General features: G+C 46.5%; 2 protein-coding genes across 2 annotated transcripts; both read left to right on the top strand.

The window, feature by feature from the left end:
* The first annotated feature begins 10,697 nt into the window (after nt 1-10,697).
* LOC139833723 (mitogen-activated protein kinase kinase kinase 3-like) lies at nt 10,698-12,029 on the top strand. Its single transcript, XM_071824071.1, has 3 exons — nt 10,698-11,192; nt 11,297-11,338; nt 11,934-12,029. Exons 1-3 carry the CDS (start codon nt 10,776-10,778, stop codon nt 12,027-12,029), a joined length of 555 nt encoding a protein of 184 aa, XP_071680172.1. The 5' UTR covers nt 10,698-10,775.
* A 1,005-nt stretch (nt 12,030-13,034) lies between these two features.
* LOC127318611 (mitogen-activated protein kinase kinase kinase NPK1) lies at nt 13,035-19,395 on the top strand. Its single transcript, XM_051349094.2, has 17 exons — nt 13,035-13,676; nt 13,777-13,818; nt 13,947-14,012; nt 14,101-14,211; nt 14,284-14,364; nt 14,461-14,538; nt 14,762-14,838; nt 16,395-16,476; nt 16,548-16,648; nt 17,455-17,494; nt 17,672-17,731; nt 17,804-17,853; nt 17,927-18,062; nt 18,206-18,406; nt 18,489-18,826; nt 18,974-19,038; nt 19,123-19,395. Exons 1-17 carry the CDS (start codon nt 13,251-13,253, stop codon nt 19,206-19,208), a joined length of 2,040 nt encoding a protein of 679 aa, XP_051205054.1. The 5' UTR covers nt 13,035-13,250; the 3' UTR covers nt 19,209-19,395.

Consider the following 19,395-nt stretch of genomic DNA (forward strand, 5'->3'; position numbering starts at 1 on the left):
GGTAGACCGGTTTGGAGTTGTTCTTATACTCCACAGTACGGATGGTAGCTCATCGAGCCAACACCCCGGCGATTTTTCCACCGCATCGATGAGTCTTGGTTTGATACCGGAAAGTACCAAACCGTTTGTTCTTTCAACTTGGCCATTGCCTTGTGGGTGTGCCACTGAGCACAAATCCAACCGGATATTGTTGTCCTCACAAAATCTTTTGAACTCACCTTGAGCAAAGTTTGTGCCATTGTCAGTGATAATGCTATGTGGGTAGCCATACCGCAAAATTACATCTTTTAAGAACTTCACCGCTGTGCACCCATCACACTTTGCAATGGGTTTCACCTCAAGCCACTTGGTGAATTTATCCACCATAACCAAGATGTGGGTCATGTTTCCCCTTGCGGTTTTGAATGGGCCAACCATGTCTAGGCACCAAACAGCAAACGGCCAAGTTAGCGGTATGGTCTTTAAACCGGATGCTGGGGTATGGTTTTGCTTGGCGTACCTCTGGCACCCATTGCATTTTCTTACCAGATCCTCCGCATTTTCCAAAGCCATTGGCCAATAAAACCCATGCCGGAACACCTTTGCCACTAGCGCCCTCGACGAAGCGTGATGCCCACATTCTCCTTGGTGAATTTCCTCGAGCATTTCTTTTCCCTCTTCCGGTTCCACACACCTTTGGAGGACACCGGTAACACTTCTCTTGTACACCTCGCCATTGATGATGGTGTAAGCTTTGGACCTCCTCTGGATCCTTCTAGACTCATTTTCGTCAACCGGCAAGGTGCCGTTGATCAGGAATTCCTTAATAGGTTTAACCCATGATGGTGCCTCCCGAACCAGGAACACCGGTACGTCTATGTCCATGTTATCCACCAGCATTGCTTCTTCTGGTACAGGCACAGCAGTCCCCGAGCTTACCGGAGCAGTCCCCGAGCTTACCGGGACAGTCCCCGGGTTTCCTTCGTCGATATCCATTGGTACAACATGTGATTCCGGTACAAAAATTGACTCCGACTCCGGACTCGGTTTGATCGATGGTACTCTTAAGTGTGCCAGGGCTATTCCGGGAGGAATTTCTTGCCTGGACGAGCCCAACTTGGACAAAGCATCCGCGGCTTCATTTTCTGCACGCGGCACATGGTGAAACTCACACCCTTCGAAGAATCCGGCAATCTTTTGCACGTGAAACCGGTACGAGGCCATGTTGGCATCTTTTGCGTCCCAATCCCCGGAACATTGTTGTACCACAAGATCTGAATCTCCGTAGCAAATGATCCGGTGTGCACCGATTTCTTTTGCGACCTTAAGCCCATGGATCAAAGCCTCGTATTCAGCGACATTGTTTGATGCCCTTAAATGCACTTGTAAAACATACCGGAGATGATCTCCCTTTGGTGAGGTGAGCACCACACCGGCACCTAGACCCTCTTTGAGCTTGGATCCATCAAAGTGCATTTTCCAGTACTCTATTCTCTGGTCTGGGGGCTTGTATTGCATTTCTGCCCAATCAGCCAAGAAATCAGCTAAAGCTTGTGATTTTATGGCATCTCTTCTTTCATACACCGGTACATATGGTGATATCTGGATCGCCCATTTTGCAATCTTGCCGCTAGCATCTTTGTTGCACATGATATCGGAGATGGGTGCCTCACTCACCACCTTCATGGGGTGCTCCTCAAAGTAGTGCTTGAGCTTCGTGGCGGCCATGAACACGCCATAAGTCATTTTCTGGAAGTGTGGGTAGTTTTGCTTTGAGAGGGAGAGCACCTCGCTCAGGTAGTATACCGGCCTCTGGACGGTTTTTTCCTTCATCTTCTCTTTCTACTACCACAACAACACTCACAACCCGGTTAGTTGCTGCTATGTATAACAACATGGGCTCTCTTTCCAGTGGCGAAGCCAGTATTGGAGCGGTGGCTAGCATCGTTTTTAGCTCTTTAAACGTCGCGCCTGCCTGAGGGGTCCAGACGAAAGTATCCGACTTTTTCATTAAGGCATAGAGCGGCAAAGCCTTTTCTCCTAGCCTGCTTATGAACCGGCTTAGCGATGCCAAGCTTCCGGTAAATTTTTGCACATCCTTTAGTTCCCGTGGGATGGTCATTCTCTCTATTGCCCGGATTTTTACCGGATTCACTTCAATGCCCCGGCTTGACACGAGAAAACCGAGCAGCTTACCGGCAGGGACACCGAAGGTGCATTTTGCCGGATTAAGTTTCATCCGGAACCGTCTTAGGTTATCAAATGTTTGCCGGATGTCATCAATTAAGGTGTTTTTTACCTTAGTTTTTATCACAATGTCGTCCACATAGACTTGCACATTCTTTCCGATTTGATCAAACACGCATTTTTGCATACAGCGCTGGTACGTTGCACCAGCGTTGCGCAAACCAAAAGGCATAGTGACATAGCAATATGCCCCGTGCGGGGTAATGAACGCAGTTTTTATTTGATCTTCCTTTTTCAAGGGGATTTGGTGGAAACCGGAATACGCATCCAGAAAAGACAACAACTCACACCCAGCAGTTGAATCAATCACTTGATCGATCCGTGGCAGAGGGAAAGGATCTCTTGGGCAAGCCTTGTTGAGGTTGGTGTAGTCGATGCACATGCGCCACACCTTTGGAGCTTTTGCCTCCAGGTTCTCATCTTTTTTCTTTTCGACCATTACCGGATTGGCCAGCCACTCAGTGTGCGTGACTTCCACAATGAATCGGGCAACCAGCAGTTTTGTCACTTCTTCTCCAATAATCTTCCTCCTATCTTCAGTGAATCGGCGCAAGGGTTGTCGCACCGGCTTGGCATCCTTCCGGACGTTTAGAGAGTGCTCAGCCAGCTCCCTTGGAACACCCACCAAGTCATCAGTAGACCAGGCAAAGATATTCCGATTCTCACGGAGGAAGCTGACGAGCGCGCTTTCCTATGCTTGATCGAGGCCGGCACCGATACGAACGGTGCGCTCTGGGTAAGCCGGATCCAGCACAATGTCCTTTGTTTCATTCGTTGGCTTGAATGCCGGTGTGCCCAAGTTTCCACTCATTGCCACTAAGTTCAACTGTGAGGATTGAGCCAGCGCAACTGCGGTTTGCATCCTCCTCTTTTCCTCTGCGATCACCAGCGATTCCGCTAGGTTTGATCCGGCAGATGCTGTTTCCAGTGAGACTTTGTAGTTTCCCACCACTATTAAGGGTCCACGAGGTGCCGGCATCTTCATTTTGAGGTAAGCTGTGTGGGTCGAGGCCATGAAGGCTGCTAATGCTGGTCTCCCCAACAGTGCATGGTACGGGCTATCTAGGTCCACCACCTCGAACTCAATGTTTTCTACCCGGCAATTGTCACGTCCTCCAAACGATACGTCCACTCGAACTTTTCCTACCGGTGCGCAAGACAAACCCGTAACGATTCCGTGGAATGTTGTACGAGTTGGCTGAAGCATGTTTTCCGTTATGCCCAGCGTACGCATGGTGTGCCGGTACATTATGTTTATGCTGCTCCCATTATCTATCAACACTTTGCTGAATTTGACGTGAGTCGTTGGCCCTTTCATGATTGGGTCCACCACGAGAGCGTAACCTCCCGGATTCGGCATGATTTTGGGGTGATCCTTGAACGACCAGACGATTTCCTGATCTGACCACAGCATGTACTTGGGAACCGCCGGCATCACGGCGTTTACTTCCATGGAGCGGCGATGCACACTTTGCCTGTCTGTTGGCTCAGTGACAAAGACAACACAGCACAAATGTGGGTCCTCGTAAACATTCCGGCCCAAAGGTGCCGGTGGAGGTGGTTGGCCGTGGTCCTCTCCCACCTGGTTGACTTGCTGGTACTGCTGCCTGTTTGGCTGAGGCTGTACCGGTAAAGCATTTGCTCCAGTAAGTGGTGGTGGTGGTGGTAGTTGTTGCTGGCGCAGCATATCTTGTGACGGTGGCAACATTGTGGTGCACCCTTGTGCCTGCGCATCCTTTACTGCTCCCTTTTGCATCAAGTACTTGGTCCAAGAACAATCCTTCGTCAGGTGGTTTGATGGGTGAGCCGGGTTCGGCGTGTGCCACCGGCAAGGTTGATCCATGGCGGCTTCCATGGTGTACTTTACGGGTTCTTGCCAATTCCTTTTCTGGCCCCAGGGTTTCTTTTCGACCCATTGCTTCTTAGGACCCGCCCATGGCTGCGATCCGGTTTTCTGCCTCTGGCTGCCGCTGGCATCAGAGTTTTCTTGCACAGCAGCAACTTGCTGCGGAGCGTACCTTCGATCCGGGAAATCTTCCCTTCTTTTGTTGCTTCGGTTGTCCCGGTATTGTTCCTGGCGCTGCTGAGGCGGGTTCGACTGTTCCGGCTCAGCTTGCACCGCCGGTTGCATTGGGTCTCCCAACGCATAGTTATCCGCCACACGTATCATCTCTGCCAAAGTTGTTGGCATGTTTTGCTGCAGCTTTTGCCACAAAGGCGAACCTCGCCTGCATCTCTGGCTAAACCAAGCAATGGCTTGTGCTTCTATCACTCCTTCACAAGAGTTTCTAATGGAGTTCCACCGGGTCAGGTAATCCCGGTTTGTTTCCTGCGGGCGCTGCACGCACAAAGCGAGCTGCTGAGGCCTGTTGGGCCTTCGGTAGGTGCTACTGAAGTTACTCACAAAGGCTTCCTCAAAGTCCAACCAGCCATTTATGCTTCCTGCCGGCAAGTTGTTCAACCAGATTCTTGCTGGTCCCACCAAAAACATTGGCACAATTCTCACGGCCCAATGCCGGTTTCCTCCTCCGGCTACACATCCTCCACCGCCAGCGACGTATACCGCGGTCACGTAATCTGCGAGCCAATCTTCCGGCTTAGTGGTGCCATCGTATGTTTTGGTGTCACGGGGCAACTGGAAGTTGCGAACCGGTGGTTGCTCTTTCATGATCCTTGGGCCAAAGCACTTTGGACCCGGAGGACCTTCTGCCTCTATCATTTCAGACAGATACACTCTATCCAGACGGTGCCTCGCATCCCGTTCTGGCAGGTGTCTTTCTCCCACGCGCTCTCCCAAAGGATTTTGGTAAGCGGTGAATCTTGTCGAGTCAGCTTCATCGTAGCGTTCCGGTACCGCGGCCCTTGCCTGTCGGTACCTTGGCGGAGGCATCTCCTCCTCATCATACGCTGCCCTTGCAGCTGGATAGTTTTGCCCGGTTTCATATCTACCGGCATGATTGTTTCCGGCATGGCCTCCTTTGGCGTAGCCTCGATCTGCCCCTTGGCTTTTTCTACCGGCATGTTGCCCGGCTTGTTGTTTTCCGGCAAGAACCGGATCATACACAGTCATCTGCTGTGCGTTCATTTCTTTTTCTCTCCTTCTGTCCGGATGGGGGGACGAAGCCTACCCATGGGACTTGCTTCCGGCATTCCTTGTTGAACGCGCGGATTTTGAGGCCGCAGCCTTGTTCAGCTTAGCCAGCTGCTCAGCGTTCTGCTGCTCGATAGTTTCCAGCAGCTCTCTAACACGCTCTTGCTGTTTTGCCAAAGCCTCTCCGGAAAGCGATTCACATAGCTCTACTGCAGCTTTAGCAGCTTTTATAGTTTTATCCGGGCTACTGTACTTAGGTTTTTCTACAATGCTAACAGATGCAGAGGTACTTTTGCCGGCAAGAACTTCCTTGCGCAAATCCTGATCTAGATTGCGAGCTTTAAGCCGGTTCTCCGGTATCCTAGCAGCATGAGCGCTAACAGAAGCAAAGCCATGGGCAGCGTTGTACTCACGTAAGGTTAGGTTTAGCTCGCGCTGCGCCCGGACGATGTCGGCGCCGTTCGCGAGCAGCTTCTGGCGTTGTGCCTCCAGCTCCGCCTGAGCCGCTGCCGGGTCGATGTTCTGCGCGATGGGCGTTGCCAGCACGCTCATCGCCGCTTGGAGAGGTGATGCCGGTGGTGCGGATGATGCTCCCGCAGCGCCAGCGTCGCGCTCCAGCGGTGGCTTGGCCGCACGGGTCGAAGCCGCACGACCAGCACCTTCATCCGCAGCCTCCTTGCATGCACCAACCACGCCGGTCATCATTACCTCGACGCTGCCGGCGGCGCGGCCAGCACAGAGCCACCTTGGCGGGTCCGGTGCCACCAGCACCGGCGAGAGGCGCTGGCGCACAGGGACGGTGCTGAAGTAGACGCGATGGCTGCCGAACTCGATGATGCGGTCGTTCTTGGGGAAGATGCCGCCGTTGGCGAAGCAGCCCGCGTTGTCGTTGATGAAGTCCATGGAGTAGAGGCGTTGGACGAGCGCAGACACCGTCCGCTCGCCGGCGACCTCGAGGATGCCCGCCCGAATATGAACTCCTGCAAGCGCCACTTCATGCCCCACGGTGGGCGCCAACTGTCGTCGTGGTGAACAGACAGATGCCATAGGATGGCTTGAGTTGGGGCCGAATGGACGCTAGAGGATTCGGGGGAGGGTTTGTGATTAGATGGGATGAACTTCCGGATGGTTTCCTCAAGAACTTAGCCAAGGCTAGAGGTTGAAGAAGAAAGACATAAGGAAGAACTCGCTCTAGATCATCTTCTTTATTGATCTCCACAGGTTACAGGATTGTGCTTACAAGATTTCTCTCTCTTCTCCTCTCTCTCGAATACGGGTGTGCCCCCTCTCCTTATATAGGGGAGAGGGTGGCTTACAGGGGAAGAAACCCTAATGGCATCTTTGACTAGACAAACTACTTTACAAAGTTACTTTAATCATAGATGACACCGGGGTCTTCTTTAAACAGGGAGGCTGACGTCCTCCGGCTTCTTTCACCGTCATCCTCCTCTTTATCGTCAGGCCTTCGTTTAAAGCTACTTTGCTTAGCTCATCTTTGTCCTCTAGCTCTGGAGAGAATCTTTGACCAGTCCTGCCGACATGCTCTTCTTTCCGGTATCCCGGTGTCTTCTCTACCCGGTTCCGGTATACCCCTCTTGGGGATACCAGCTTAGCTTTACTTAGCCAAGCTCTTATCTTTGTTCTCCGGTATGAACATTAAACCGGTATCTTGATGGCTCAAACCACCCGGTTTGGCATGCCTTTGGCATACCGGGGGTCATCCCCCCAACAATCATCCATAGTGGTACTAAGGGCTTTGTCAATTTTAGGCCTATAATAGTTTTTTGGCTTAGGCACCTTAGAGACATACATGAACTTTTGCTCCTTACCCACATACGCTTTCTCCTTAAACTTAAGAGAAGAAAAAGTTGAACCCAAGGTTCCCATAGCTTCTTCAAGTTCTCTAATCCTATGGGTTTGATTATCATGAGTAGCACAAGTTTCTAGGATAGCAATTCTCTCATTAATTCCACCTAGAGATTTATCAAGTTTATCAGTGTTATTAAGTAATATTCCTAATTTAGTCTTAATACTTGGAAGATTTTGCTCTATGGTCTCCAACTTTTTCATGACATCTTCAAGAGAGATTTCAATTTTAACTTCATTAACAGGTGGTATTCCAACTAGACTCTCAATAATGCAACTAGCTTCTAAAGCAGGAGTGCCTAGGAAATTACCTCCCGCAAGAGTATCAAGAACATACCTATTCCAGCTGGAGATACCAACATAAAAGTTCCTAAGCAGGATAATAGTGGAGTGTTTCTTAGTGCACCTATGATGAGCATCACTAATTCTATACCAAGCATCTTTAAAACTTTCTCCCCCTTGTTGCTTAAACGAACGAACTTCAACTTCAGGATTACTCATTTTTAGTAGTAATAAGTAAAGCAAACTAAATATAGTAAATGCAAGTAACTAATTCTTTTTGTGTTTTTAATATAGAGAATGCAAACAATCAAACTAAATAAAGTAAATGCAAGTAACTAATTTTTTGTGTGTTTTTGATATAGAGAACGCAAACAAGATAGTAAATAAAGTAAAACTAGTAACTAATTTTTTTGTGTTTTTGATATAAAGAACAAACAAAGCAGTAAATAAAATAAAGTAAAGCAAGACAAAAACAAAGTAAAGAGATTGGAAGTGAGAGACTCCCCTTGCAGCGTGTCTTGATCTCCCCGACAACGGCGCCAAAAAATATCTTTGCTGGCGTGTAGTTAACACACGTCCGTTGGGAACCCCAAGAGGAAGGTGTGATGCGTACAGCAACAAGTTTTCCCTCAGTAAGAAACCAAGGTTATCGAACCAGTAGGAGTCAAGGAACACGTGAAGGTTGTTGGTGACGGAGTGTAGTGCGGCGCAACACCAGGGATTCCGGCGCCAACGTGGAACCTGCACAACACAATCAAAGTACTTTGCCCCAACGTAACAGTGAGGTTGTCAATCTCACTGGCTTGCCGTAAACAAAGGATTAAATGTATAGTGTGGAAGATGATGTTTGTTTGCGAAGAACACTAAAGAACAAGTATTGCAGTAGATTGTATTTCAGATGTAAAAGAATGGACCGGGGTCCACAGTTCACTAGTGGTGTCTCTCCGATAAGAAATAGCATGTTGGGTGAACAAATTACAGTTGGGCAATTGACAAATAGAGATGGCATAACAATGCACATACATATCACGATGACTACTATGAGATTTAATCAGGGCATTACGATAAAGTACATAGACCGCTATCCAGCATGCATCTATGCCTAAAAAGTCCACCTTCGGGTTAGCATCCGCACCCCTTCCAGTATTAAGTTGCAAACAACAGACAATTGCATTAAGTATGGTGCGTAATGTAATCAACACAAATATCCTTAGACAAAGCATTGATGTTTTATCCCTAGTGGCAATAACACATCCACAACCTTAGAACTTTCTATCACTGTCCCAGATTCAATGGAGGCATGAACTGACTATCGAGCATAAATACTCCCTCTTGGAGTTACAAGTATCAACTTGGCCAGAGCCTCTACTAGCAACGGAGAGCATGCAAGAACATAAACAACACATATATGATAGATTGATAATCAACTTGACATAGTATTCCATATTCATCGGATCCCAACAAACACAACATGTAGCATTACAAATAGATGATCTTGATCATGATAGGCAGCTCACAAGATCTAACATGATAGCACAATGAGGAGAAGACAACCATCTAGCTACTGCTATGGACCCATAGTCCAGGGGTGAACTACTCACGCATCAATCTGGAGGCGATCATGGTGATGTAGAGTCCTCCGGTGATGATTCCCCTCTCCGGCAGGGTGCCGGAGGCGATCTCCTGAATCCCCCGAGATGGGATTGGTGGCGGCGGCGTCTCTGGAAGATTTTCCGTATCGTGGCTCTCGGTACAGGGGTTTTCGCGACGAAGGCTATAAGTAGGCGGAAGGGTAGGGTTGGAGGCGGCGCGGGGGCCCCACACCATAGGCCGGCGCGGGCCCCATGCTGGCCGCGCCGCCCTATGGTTACGGGCCCTCGTGGCTCCACTTCGTATCCCCTTCGGTCTTCTGGAAGCTTCGTGGAAAAATAAGACCTTGGGCGTTGATTTCGTCCAATTCCGAGAATATTTCCTTTGTAGGATTTCTGAAACCAAAAACAGCAGAAACAAAGAATCGGCTCTTCGGCATCTCGTCAATAGGTTAGTGCCGAAAAATGCATAATAATGACATAAAGTGTGTATAAAACATGTGAGTATCATCATAAAAGTAGCATGGAACATAAGAAATTATAGATACGTTTGAGACGTATCAGCTAGTTGTAGTCCTGTGTTTTAAAGTTGTAGTTTGAGGTGTCTCCATGTTAGGAATGTGTGTTATGATTTCATTGTTAGCGCATATGAACACGACATTGAAATCCCTAAGGACCGCTCATGTCACTCCGGTCTTCGCCGTGTCATCAAAGGCAACATCTACATTCAATTTCACAAGACCGCATGGTGGTTTATGCCATCCATGCCTCTTGATACCGCTTTGTTTCCTTGTTTTTGTCGCTTCTCTTCATTGGTATGTTGCCTACGCTCCTACCAAATGTACCAAACAACCAATCATAAACATGGTTTTTAGATTCGAATGGCCCTGAACTGGTGACTTCTTCTTCCCAAGGCATATTAGGTGTTCAAGAGTCACTTGTCATGCTTTATCTATTTGAAACTTCTCCTTGATGATCATATCTAGCCCTAAGGCTTTCCACACTTGCGTCGCACGATTATAAGTAAACACAACGTGTCTATTATCTTTGGCTCCCTACTCATAGATAAGATATTGCGCACTCACTTTAATGTGTCTGTTTGCAAGGATAACACGACATTGAAGTGTGCCATCTAAAGCTTCCCATCTGAAGATTTTCACCTTTGCTTGCACTTGTGCTTGCCATAGTTCTTTCCAAACCGAATTGTTATTGACTAAACCAGCACTCAAAGCTTTCTAAAACTAACAGCCATGCTGATGGTGCCACTCAACGTGATAAGCCGATCTCACCGAAAAAATACCCACCTTCAAAAAGTGAGAAAGTATAGATCGGGTTAGACTGGTAATCAAAGGGGTTTTCGCAAAAAAATCACATGATACAACAACATTTTTCCCAAATAGTCTGACATATGGGTCTGAATGGGCCTCTAATCCAACGACAAGCTCGAATACTGAAAATGCATTTTACTCCAACCAAATCCCTTCCCTCTTGAAAAAAAAAAACCACCCCAAATCCCAAATTCCCGATCTCCCCAACGGTCGATAGAGGCGTTTCCGTCTCTGCCCGCTCCCACCCATTTTCCATTTCAAAATCGCACAGCCACATCACACCACCAAAGAGGCACAGAATTCCCAATTCCCCATCCTTCTCGCACTCGATCTGGCTCCAAACCCTCGCCGGCGACGGCCGCGCGCGCCAGCCAACCCCGCAAATCGAGTACCATGCGACGAGACGACGCCGGCGGCGGCGGCGGGTTCCACGAGCTGTTCGACTCCGTGCGCCGCTCCATCTCCTTCCGCCCGGACGCGGCCCTCGACGACCCCGCCTCCTCTTCCAGCCCCGGCGGGGGGTTGAGGGAGCGGATCAGCACCCGCCTCCGCAAGTCCCGCGGGATGGGGCTGCTCGGGATGGTCTCCAAGAGCCCCTCGCCCCCGCGCCGCCGCCTCCCACCTCCCCCGTCGCAGTCTCAGTCGCCGCCATCCGCGTCTCCCGCCCCCGACGGCGGGAACAGAGGGTTAGGGGGAGAGGAGAACCCGCCGATCCGGTGGCGGAAGGGCGATCTCATAGGCAGCGGCGCGTTCGGGCAGGTCTACCTCAGCATGGACCTAGACTCCGGCGAGCTGCTCGCCGTCAAGCAGGTTCGCATGCTTTCGCGACCAAGATACTATCTAAGCTTTCGAGTTTCTAGGCGATTTGGTGGTGTCAACCTCATCGATCTTCTGTTGATTTCTTTTGGTTACAGGTTTCGGTTGGAACCAGCATTGCGACGAGGGATAAGGCCCAAGTGAGTACATTTGGTCCTTCGTTCCAACAACTTGATGTTTTTACGGTTTGTCTAGTTTAGTTTACTAATTGTTTTATTACTACTTGTGTTATTTACTTACGCGAAACCTTGTGCTTGACAACCACACGGTGGAGTTGGGGATTTACTTACCTGCAGGATTGCTTGAAGAAGAGAGAAGAGAATACTTTTCCATCCATTTCCCCGAGAGTTCGATATAAACCCTCGAGACACCCTTATGGGGAAGATACTCCCTTGATACAACACTATGCACTTGGAGTCCTTCTTTTTTAGCATTGTTATTTACATCTATCACTCTCCACTATGACTAGTCTTAGCATAAGTTATGGTGCACATAGGTGAACCCTAATGCATATAGGTTTTGTGCTTGACAAATTAAATGTTAGTTTTATTCCTCATTTGTTAAACCCATCTCTTATATAGAAGTTTTTAAATTGCTTGTTCACTCCCCTCTAGGAGACATCCCTGTCCTTTCAGGTTGGCATAAGAAAATGTGGATGATTATCTAACCAAGGTCAAAGATTGAACTTGGTCGCATGCCTAGCTAGGTCATTTGCTGCTTCAATAAACTTTCTAGGGCAGTGAACTTAGGTTGCTATTACTAAATATCGAGCTAGCTGGGTACAATCTAAAAAGCATAACAACTGACAAGCCTAAGAACTATCCCCTTTGAGCATAGTATCAATGATCATAGTGCTACCTGAGTTGATCTCCAGGCGTAAACATCCTTGGTGCAGAGCTAGTTCAAGTCCCGTGTTTTAAAGTTGTAGTTTGAGGTGTCTCCATGTTAGGAATGTGTGTTATGATTTGATTGTTAGCGCATACGAACACGACATTGAAATCCCTAAGGACCGCTCATGTCACTCCGGTCTTCGCCGTGTCCTCAAAGGCAGCATCTACATTCAATTTCACAAGACCGCATGGTGGTTTATGCCATCCATTCCTCTTGATACCTCTGTGTTTCCTTGTTTTTGTCGCTTCTCTTCATTGATATGTTGCCTACGCGCCCACCAAATGTACCAAATACCAATCATAAACATGGTTTGTAGATTCGAATGGCCCTGAACTGGTGACTTCTTCTTCTTCCCGAGGCATATTAGGTGTTCAAGAGTCACTTGTCCTGCTTTATCTATTTGTAACTTCTCCTTGATGATCATATCTATCCCTAAGGCTTTCCACACTTTGCCCCGCACGATCACAAGTAAACACAACGTGTCTAATATCTTTGGCTCCCTACTCACAGATAGGACATTGCGCACTCACTTTAATGTGTATGTTTGCAAGGATAGCACGACATGGAAGTGTGCCATCTAAAGCTTTCTAGTTGAAGATTTTCACCTTCGCTTGAACTTGTACTTGCCATAGTAGTTCTTTCCAAACCGAATTGGGATTGACTGAACCAGCACCCGAAGCTCTCTGAAACTAACAACCATGCTGATGGTGCCACTCAGCGTGATAAGCCGATCTCACTGAAAAAATACCCTTCTTCAAAAGGTGAGGAAGTATAGATTTGGTTAGACTGGTAACCAAAGAGGTTTTCGCAAAAAATCACATGATACAACAATATTTTTCCCAAATAGTCTGACATATGGGTCTGAATGGGCCTCTAATCCGACGACAAGCTCGAATACCGAAAGTGCATTTTACTCCAACCTAAACCACCCCAAATCCCAAATTCCCGATCTCCCCAACGGTCGATAGAGGCGTTTCCGTCTCACCCCGCTCCCACCCATTTCCCATTTCAAAATCGCAGAGCCACATCACACCAGCAAGAGCACAGAATTCCCAATTCCCCATCCTTCTCCCACGGTTTCTTACTCGATCCGGCTCCAAACCCTCGCCGGCGACGGCCGCGCGCGCCAGCCAACCCGCAAATCGTTGCCCCGTCAGTACCATGCGACGAGACGACGCCGGCGGCGGCGGCGGGTTCCACGACCTGTTCGACTCCGTGCGCCGCTCCATCTCCTTCCGCCCGGGCGCGGCCCTCGACGACCCCGCCTCCTCTTCCGCCCCCGGCGGCCCCGGCGGGGGGTTCAGGGAGCGGATCAGCACTCGCCTCCGCAAGTCCCGCGGGATGGGGCTGCTCGGGATGGTCTCCAAGAGCCCCTCGCCCCCGCGCCGCCGCCTCCCACCACCCCCGTCGCAGTCTCTCTCGCCGCCGCCATCCGCGTCTCCCGCCCCCGACGGCGGGAAAGGGTTAGGGGGAGAGGAGAACCCGCCGATCCGGTGGCGGAAGGGCGATCTCATAGGTAGCGGCGCGTTCGGACAGGTCTACCTCGGCATGGACCTAGACTCCGGCGAGCTGCTCGCCGTCAAGCAGGTTGGCACGCTTCGGCGACCAAGATAGCATCTAATCGATCTTCTGTTGGGGCGATTTGGTGTCACCTCATCGATCTTTTCTGCTGATTTTTTGGTTACAGGTTTTGATTGGAACCAGCATTGCGACGAGGGATAAGGCCCAAGTGAGTGCATTTGGCCCTTCGCTCCAGTAGCTTGATGTTTTTATACCAGTTTTTTTATATGCAATTGTGCAAATCTGACGCCATTTGATTTGACTCCAACTTGCTTAACATGGGAATGTTTTGATCAGGCTAATATAAGGGAACTTGAGGACGAAGTGAAGCTACTCAAGAACCTCTCGCACCCCAACATTGTTGTGAGTATACGCTACACATTCCGCTGCCTGCCTTGCTCTTGTTTTCCAGTTACGATGTTTGTTTGACCTATCTGGATGGTTTGAGCAGCGATATATCGGGACGGTGCGGGAGGAAGACTCGCTGAATATCCTGCTGGAGTTTGTGCCAGGAGGGTCGATCCAGTCGCTGCTCGGGAGGCTTGGAGCATTTCCTGAGGCTGTAAGTATTAAATTGTCCTTCCGTGAGTTGATCACTGAAGAGTTGTTTTGACTCGACGCATTTGTTTATCAGGTTATCAGAAAGTACACAAAGCAGATTTTGCATGGGCTAGAGTATTTGCATAGTAATGGAATCATACACAGGGATATAAAGGCATGAAAATCGATCTAGTATTTGGATTTTGTTTCGATAAAGCCTTCTCTTCCTTTTGTTTTAACCTAAGACTCTTATGGTGTTTTCATATTTCAGGGAGCAAATATACTCGTTGACAACAAAGGATGCATCAAATTAGCTGATTTTGGAGCATCGAAGCAGGTTGAGAAGTTGGTGAGTGGATAAATTACTTGTGTTCAATATATTCGATATGGTAGAGTGAACCTTCTGATTTTTCCATGCACTATATTGCTTTGTGATTCACAGTTCATTTTTACATACTGAAACCTTGAGATGTGTGCAAGTGAAGACAATCCTTACTGACAATTTTCTTTTATGTATCTACTATGCCCTTCCTTTCACATCAATAATTCTGCGATCACCTCCTTTGTGTTAGGCAACTGCTGCAAAGACAATGAAAGGGACACCGTATTGGATGGCCCCAGAAGTAATTGTAGGGAGTGGGCATGACTTGTAAGTGAATAACTTCTTTCGTTCCTGTCATTCTTGTTAATTGCTTATGATTCTCTTGCTGGGTTTGAGTGGGGACAGGCAGGTGTCTCCCACCTCTCTGTTGGGGCATTTTGTTATGGCTGGGCAGCAGCAATACAATGCACAAATTCACAATGCGACAACATTCAAAGCCAACCCCTCTTCTGAAGTTCCTATAAAGCAAACCTCAGGAAAATCTCAACCAAGAAATAAGCAAAGGAATATGAGGCAATAGTCCCAGTTGACACCGTAAAAAAATTCCTCTAATCTCGAGGTCCACTCCCAAACTCTTCCACTGTGAATGATGGTGGGTGTAGGGAGCCTTCTCTAGAATCTCTGAGCTCTAAGGGTGCATCAGAGCATCAATAATATTAACAGGATACTACAAGCTTGATACAATGGCAAGAAGAGTAAAGCGAGAACAAACAGGTGCTAGCACTATTAGCTAAAACTGAGTGATTGCAATCTTCCCCCTTCAAGGTTCAGCTTATGTCAAGCGACCAGAGATCTAATGACCTCAAACTAGGCGGTAATGTGGACCTGCAATCTTCCCCCTTCAAGGTTCAGCTTATGTCAAGCGACCAGAGATCGAATGACCTCAAACTAGGCGGTAATGTGGACCAGTAACTTCATAATAAACTGACAGTTTCAGCTGATCTGGGAAGTAACAAACTGACAGTTTCAGTTAATATGGACATCAATTGACTTTGAGCTTCTCCAAAGACTGCACTGCTGAATCTTGTGCTAAAAGAGCTGTCAAACTCCCCTTCAAGTCTGGCGCTCATAACCAAATCATCAATCTAGCACAGTTTGGCTCTCCGAGCAAAGGTGTCATGAAGATTGCACGTGACACGCCGATCTGGAAAAAAATTCTTCTCATCTTATCTTCTCTTTTACAGCTTCATTCTATACTATCACTTATCATCCTCACAAAACTGATGCTCTCACTCACCTCCCGTATAGGGCATTGTTGCTTCCCCTTCTCCTTTTAATAAAGTTCCTCTTTTCTTCTCTTTTAATAAGTTCCTTCTCTTTCCAAGAATTAATCTCCGATATCCATCAAGATAACAGTTGGTTTGCTTAATGATGAGGGATGGGGCCCAACACCTCTTCAGGAAATAAGAATAATACTTGATTTTATGAGTTAAGGGGGGCAGTCACTACAAGGCTAACTTTATGATACAGTTACCAACCTTGAAATGTATCTAGGAAAACTGAAGCAGCAGATTTCAACACTGTTTTTATAACAGAATTTGGTTATTTTTTGGAAACAAGCTGATATTATATTGCAGTTCGAAAACAACATCTCTTGAAACTCAAAATATGTGTTTAAACCAACCTTATGATACAGTTACCAACCTTGAAATGTATCTAGGAAAACTGAAGCAGCAGATTTCAACACTGTTTTTATAACAGAATTTGGTTATTTTTTGGAAACAAGCTGATACTATATTTCAGTTCGAAAACAACATCTCTTGAAACTCAAACTTTGTGTTTAGACCATTTCTCAAACTAATCCATAATTTCCATGATTGCAGTTCAGCAGATATATGGAGTGTTGGATGCACTGTAATTGAAATGGTGACCGGTAAAACTCCATGGAATCAGGAAATTCAGGAGGTCAGTTTCAGTACCAGTATACCCTAAGAAAGTCATTTGCTCGCTCTTTAATAATCATCAAAACTTTTCAGGTTTCTCTTCTGTATTATGTTGGGACGACGAAGTCACACCCACCAATACCAGATCATCTTTCTCCAGAAGCCAAGGATTTTCTGTTGAAATGCTTGCAAAAGTATGACTATGATCACAGTTTCTAATTATTTATAAAAGATGGCTATGGCTGCATGATCCTGAAAAAGGATGCTACTAAATGTGCCTGAACATATTCTATTTTCTGACGCACTTTGTGCACTCAGGAAAGCTGGAATTGTAGAATCTTGTAAGAAAAAAAAATAGAATGGGCAGTCAAACATGGATGCACTTGGTGAACATGAATTCTCTCAAGTTATATCTGCATCTGTGCATACACGTAAAACTACCTCCGTTCTTCACATAGCCTATCTCCCCCTTGATTCTGTCCATGCATCCACGTTTGACTGCCCATACTTAAAACTATCTAGAATGGTTAAATTAGAATGACATGTAGATTCATTGTCAGTCAAAGGCCACAACCACAACTATTAGAAAATGATACCTGTAAATTTATTAGCATGGTAATGCTTGTGATATCCTACTGTGTACTTAGCTAGGTTATGTACATACAGCTTGGTGTTCATGTAAATTCAGATGCATTTTAGTTTTGTTTTCTTTTTAGAACATCCGAAAATTAAGTTTACTAAACTCCAGATTTGAAATTATGACCTGTTTGGATTGCAAAATTTCTACTGCCCTTCTTACTGTATGGTTTGTCATCTGCGACGTTGTTATGTGTATGTATGGTCCAATTAACATCTGCTTGGATATGGCATTTGTTAGGAAATTTCTATTGGGTAACTTACCCAGAAATGAGCAGTAGCAAATTACACATTTTCCTGCAACTGGAAATAATATTTAATAAATGTCCCTCCATTGCCTTGACCATACTGTTTCTTCTTCCAGGGAACCAGAATTGAGATCTGCTGCATCTGACTTGTTGCAGGTGCGTTTACATTTGACTTCTAAATTATAGCTCGTGTAGGTAGTGTGGCTCTAACAATACGGTATTATACTTTGCAAAGAGTAACGCCTTGGGCTGAATGTGCATTCATTGGGTGCTGAGGCCGGAATCAATGATTTTTTTTTTTAAAGAGAGTAATGTCTTGAATTTTTCTTCCAGCATCCGTTTGTTATAGGAGGATTGGAGGATCATTGTCAGCTCAATCATGCTGTGTCAAAGGTTGGTTACCACTGGTATTGTACTTACTTGCTTGGCCAAAAGTTGTGAATCTAAAGAATACTATGCTGGCAGGAAACCTCCGTCAACAAACTTTGTACAAACGATATGCCGACATTTGCCTTGTAAGTTCTATAATCTCGAGCCATGTACATTGTCCAACTTCAGCTTAGGCTGAGCAAATTTCTCTATTTATAGGGGCCTGAGTCATTCTACCAACATTTCCACCATGAACTCTTACAAGTCATCAGACACCGTATCATTATGGGATCGACAGTGTGGTGATGACATGTGTCAGCTTGGCGACAAGGATGACTTCGTGATGATTGAATCAGTAATAATTTGTGCTTTACCCTTCTCTATACTTGAATCCATCTAAACGCCTACTCTTGCTACTGTAACACTTTAGCTTGTACAAGTTGAAAATAGGTGAATGTTCTGAGTCCTTACAACTGTGTGGTCTTTTGTCAATTTCAGAGCTTCAATCCTATTTCTGAACCATTTGATGGTTGGGAAGGCCGAGAACAAAGATCTAGTCAATCAAGGGACTTTAACGGATTAGCCAATCATGCAGAAAGTAACATTTCTGAAAATGATTTCACTTTCCCTTGTGAGGGAATCTCTGAAGAGGACGATGAAGTTACAGAATCAAAAATAAAAGATTTTCTGGATGAAAAGGTATTTTTCATGCTTGAACCAGTGCAAATTCATCACTTTTGGTTGTTGATACTTGGTTACTCTTTGTTTCGATGTTTTCCAGGCAATAGATATGAAGAAACTGCAGTCACCTTTATATGAGTTCTACAACACGGTGAATGCAGGATTTTCTGAAGGTGTTAGTGATGTTTCCAGAGCAAACATCATAAATGCTACCCAATTGTTGCCCCCTCTAGGAAGGTCACCTCCAATTAAGATGGAAGGAGGTGCAGCAGTAAAACCAGTTTGTGATAATCTGTATAATGCCAGTCCCAAGAGTTGCACAAGGAGTTTCTCAAGAAGCAGCATGATGGGAAGTGGTCGAATTTTGAGAGAAATAGCTTCTCCCCAACTCAATAAGGTTGAGGACAAGGTCCATGATAATATTCAAGACAACCCGAGGTTTGTTTGAAGCACTCAATTTAGATGTACTGTATGATACACCGCTAATACTTGTGCAGCAAAATCATGAATTCACTTTTATTCAACTTAATCATGGTCTTTCACTACCTCAATGTTATCTAATATGTGATGTAATGTTTGTACCAGCATTAGCTCTGAAAGACAGAGGAAATGGAAAGAAGAGTTAGATCAGGAGCTTGAGATAAATAGAGGTAAATGAACTCTCCCAAAAATTATATTTGCATGAATTGCCGCTTATTTTTCTTTTCTCTTGCTAAATCATTTTTTCCCCTTAGTGATGAGGTCAGGTGGCTATGGTAAAGCGCCATCTCCAAAGAGCCGAGGCATGACCAGAAAACGGGATCGCAGCCCTGTCTATTGACGAGATATTGAGGATGTCATCCAGCAGGACTAATGGACTAACTAACGGCAGTGTCATCCATTGGTGACCATACCGATACAGTGCACAGCTTCGCCATTTGTGTGCTCTTATGAAATTTTCGGAGCTGCTAAACCCCTTTGGTGCTTCTTCACAAGTTTGAGTCACTTCAAACTTCTGAGCGAACTGC

The sequence above is a fragment of the Lolium perenne genome, chromosome 7 (assembly GCF_019359855.2).
Source record: "Lolium perenne isolate Kyuss_39 chromosome 7, Kyuss_2.0, whole genome shotgun sequence".
NCBI lineage: Eukaryota > Viridiplantae > Streptophyta > Magnoliopsida > Poales > Poaceae > Lolium > Lolium perenne.

Bases quoted from the DNA above. Each gene is read 5' to 3' on its own strand.
- LOC139833723 (XM_071824071.1), top strand. From the start codon at position 10,776: ATGCGACGAGACGACGCCGGCGGCGGCGGCGGGTTCCACGAGCTGTTC. The intron at 11,193-11,296 runs GTTCGCATGCTT...TTTTGGTTACAG, and splicing joins AGCTGCTCGCCGTCAAGCAG to GTTTCGGTTGGAACCAGCAT. The intron at 11,339-11,933 runs GTGAGTACATTT...TAAACTTTCTAG, and splicing joins CGACGAGGGATAAGGCCCAA to GGCAGTGAACTTAGGTTGCT.
- LOC127318611 (XM_051349094.2), top strand. From the start codon at position 13,251: ATGCGACGAGACGACGCCGGCGGCGGCGGCGGGTTCCACGACCTGTTC. The intron at 14,212-14,283 runs GTAAGTATTAAA...TTTGTTTATCAG, and splicing joins TTGGAGCATTTCCTGAGGCT to GTTATCAGAAAGTACACAAA. The intron at 17,495-17,671 runs GTGCGTTTACAT...TTTTTCTTCCAG, and splicing joins CTGCATCTGACTTGTTGCAG to CATCCGTTTGTTATAGGAGG.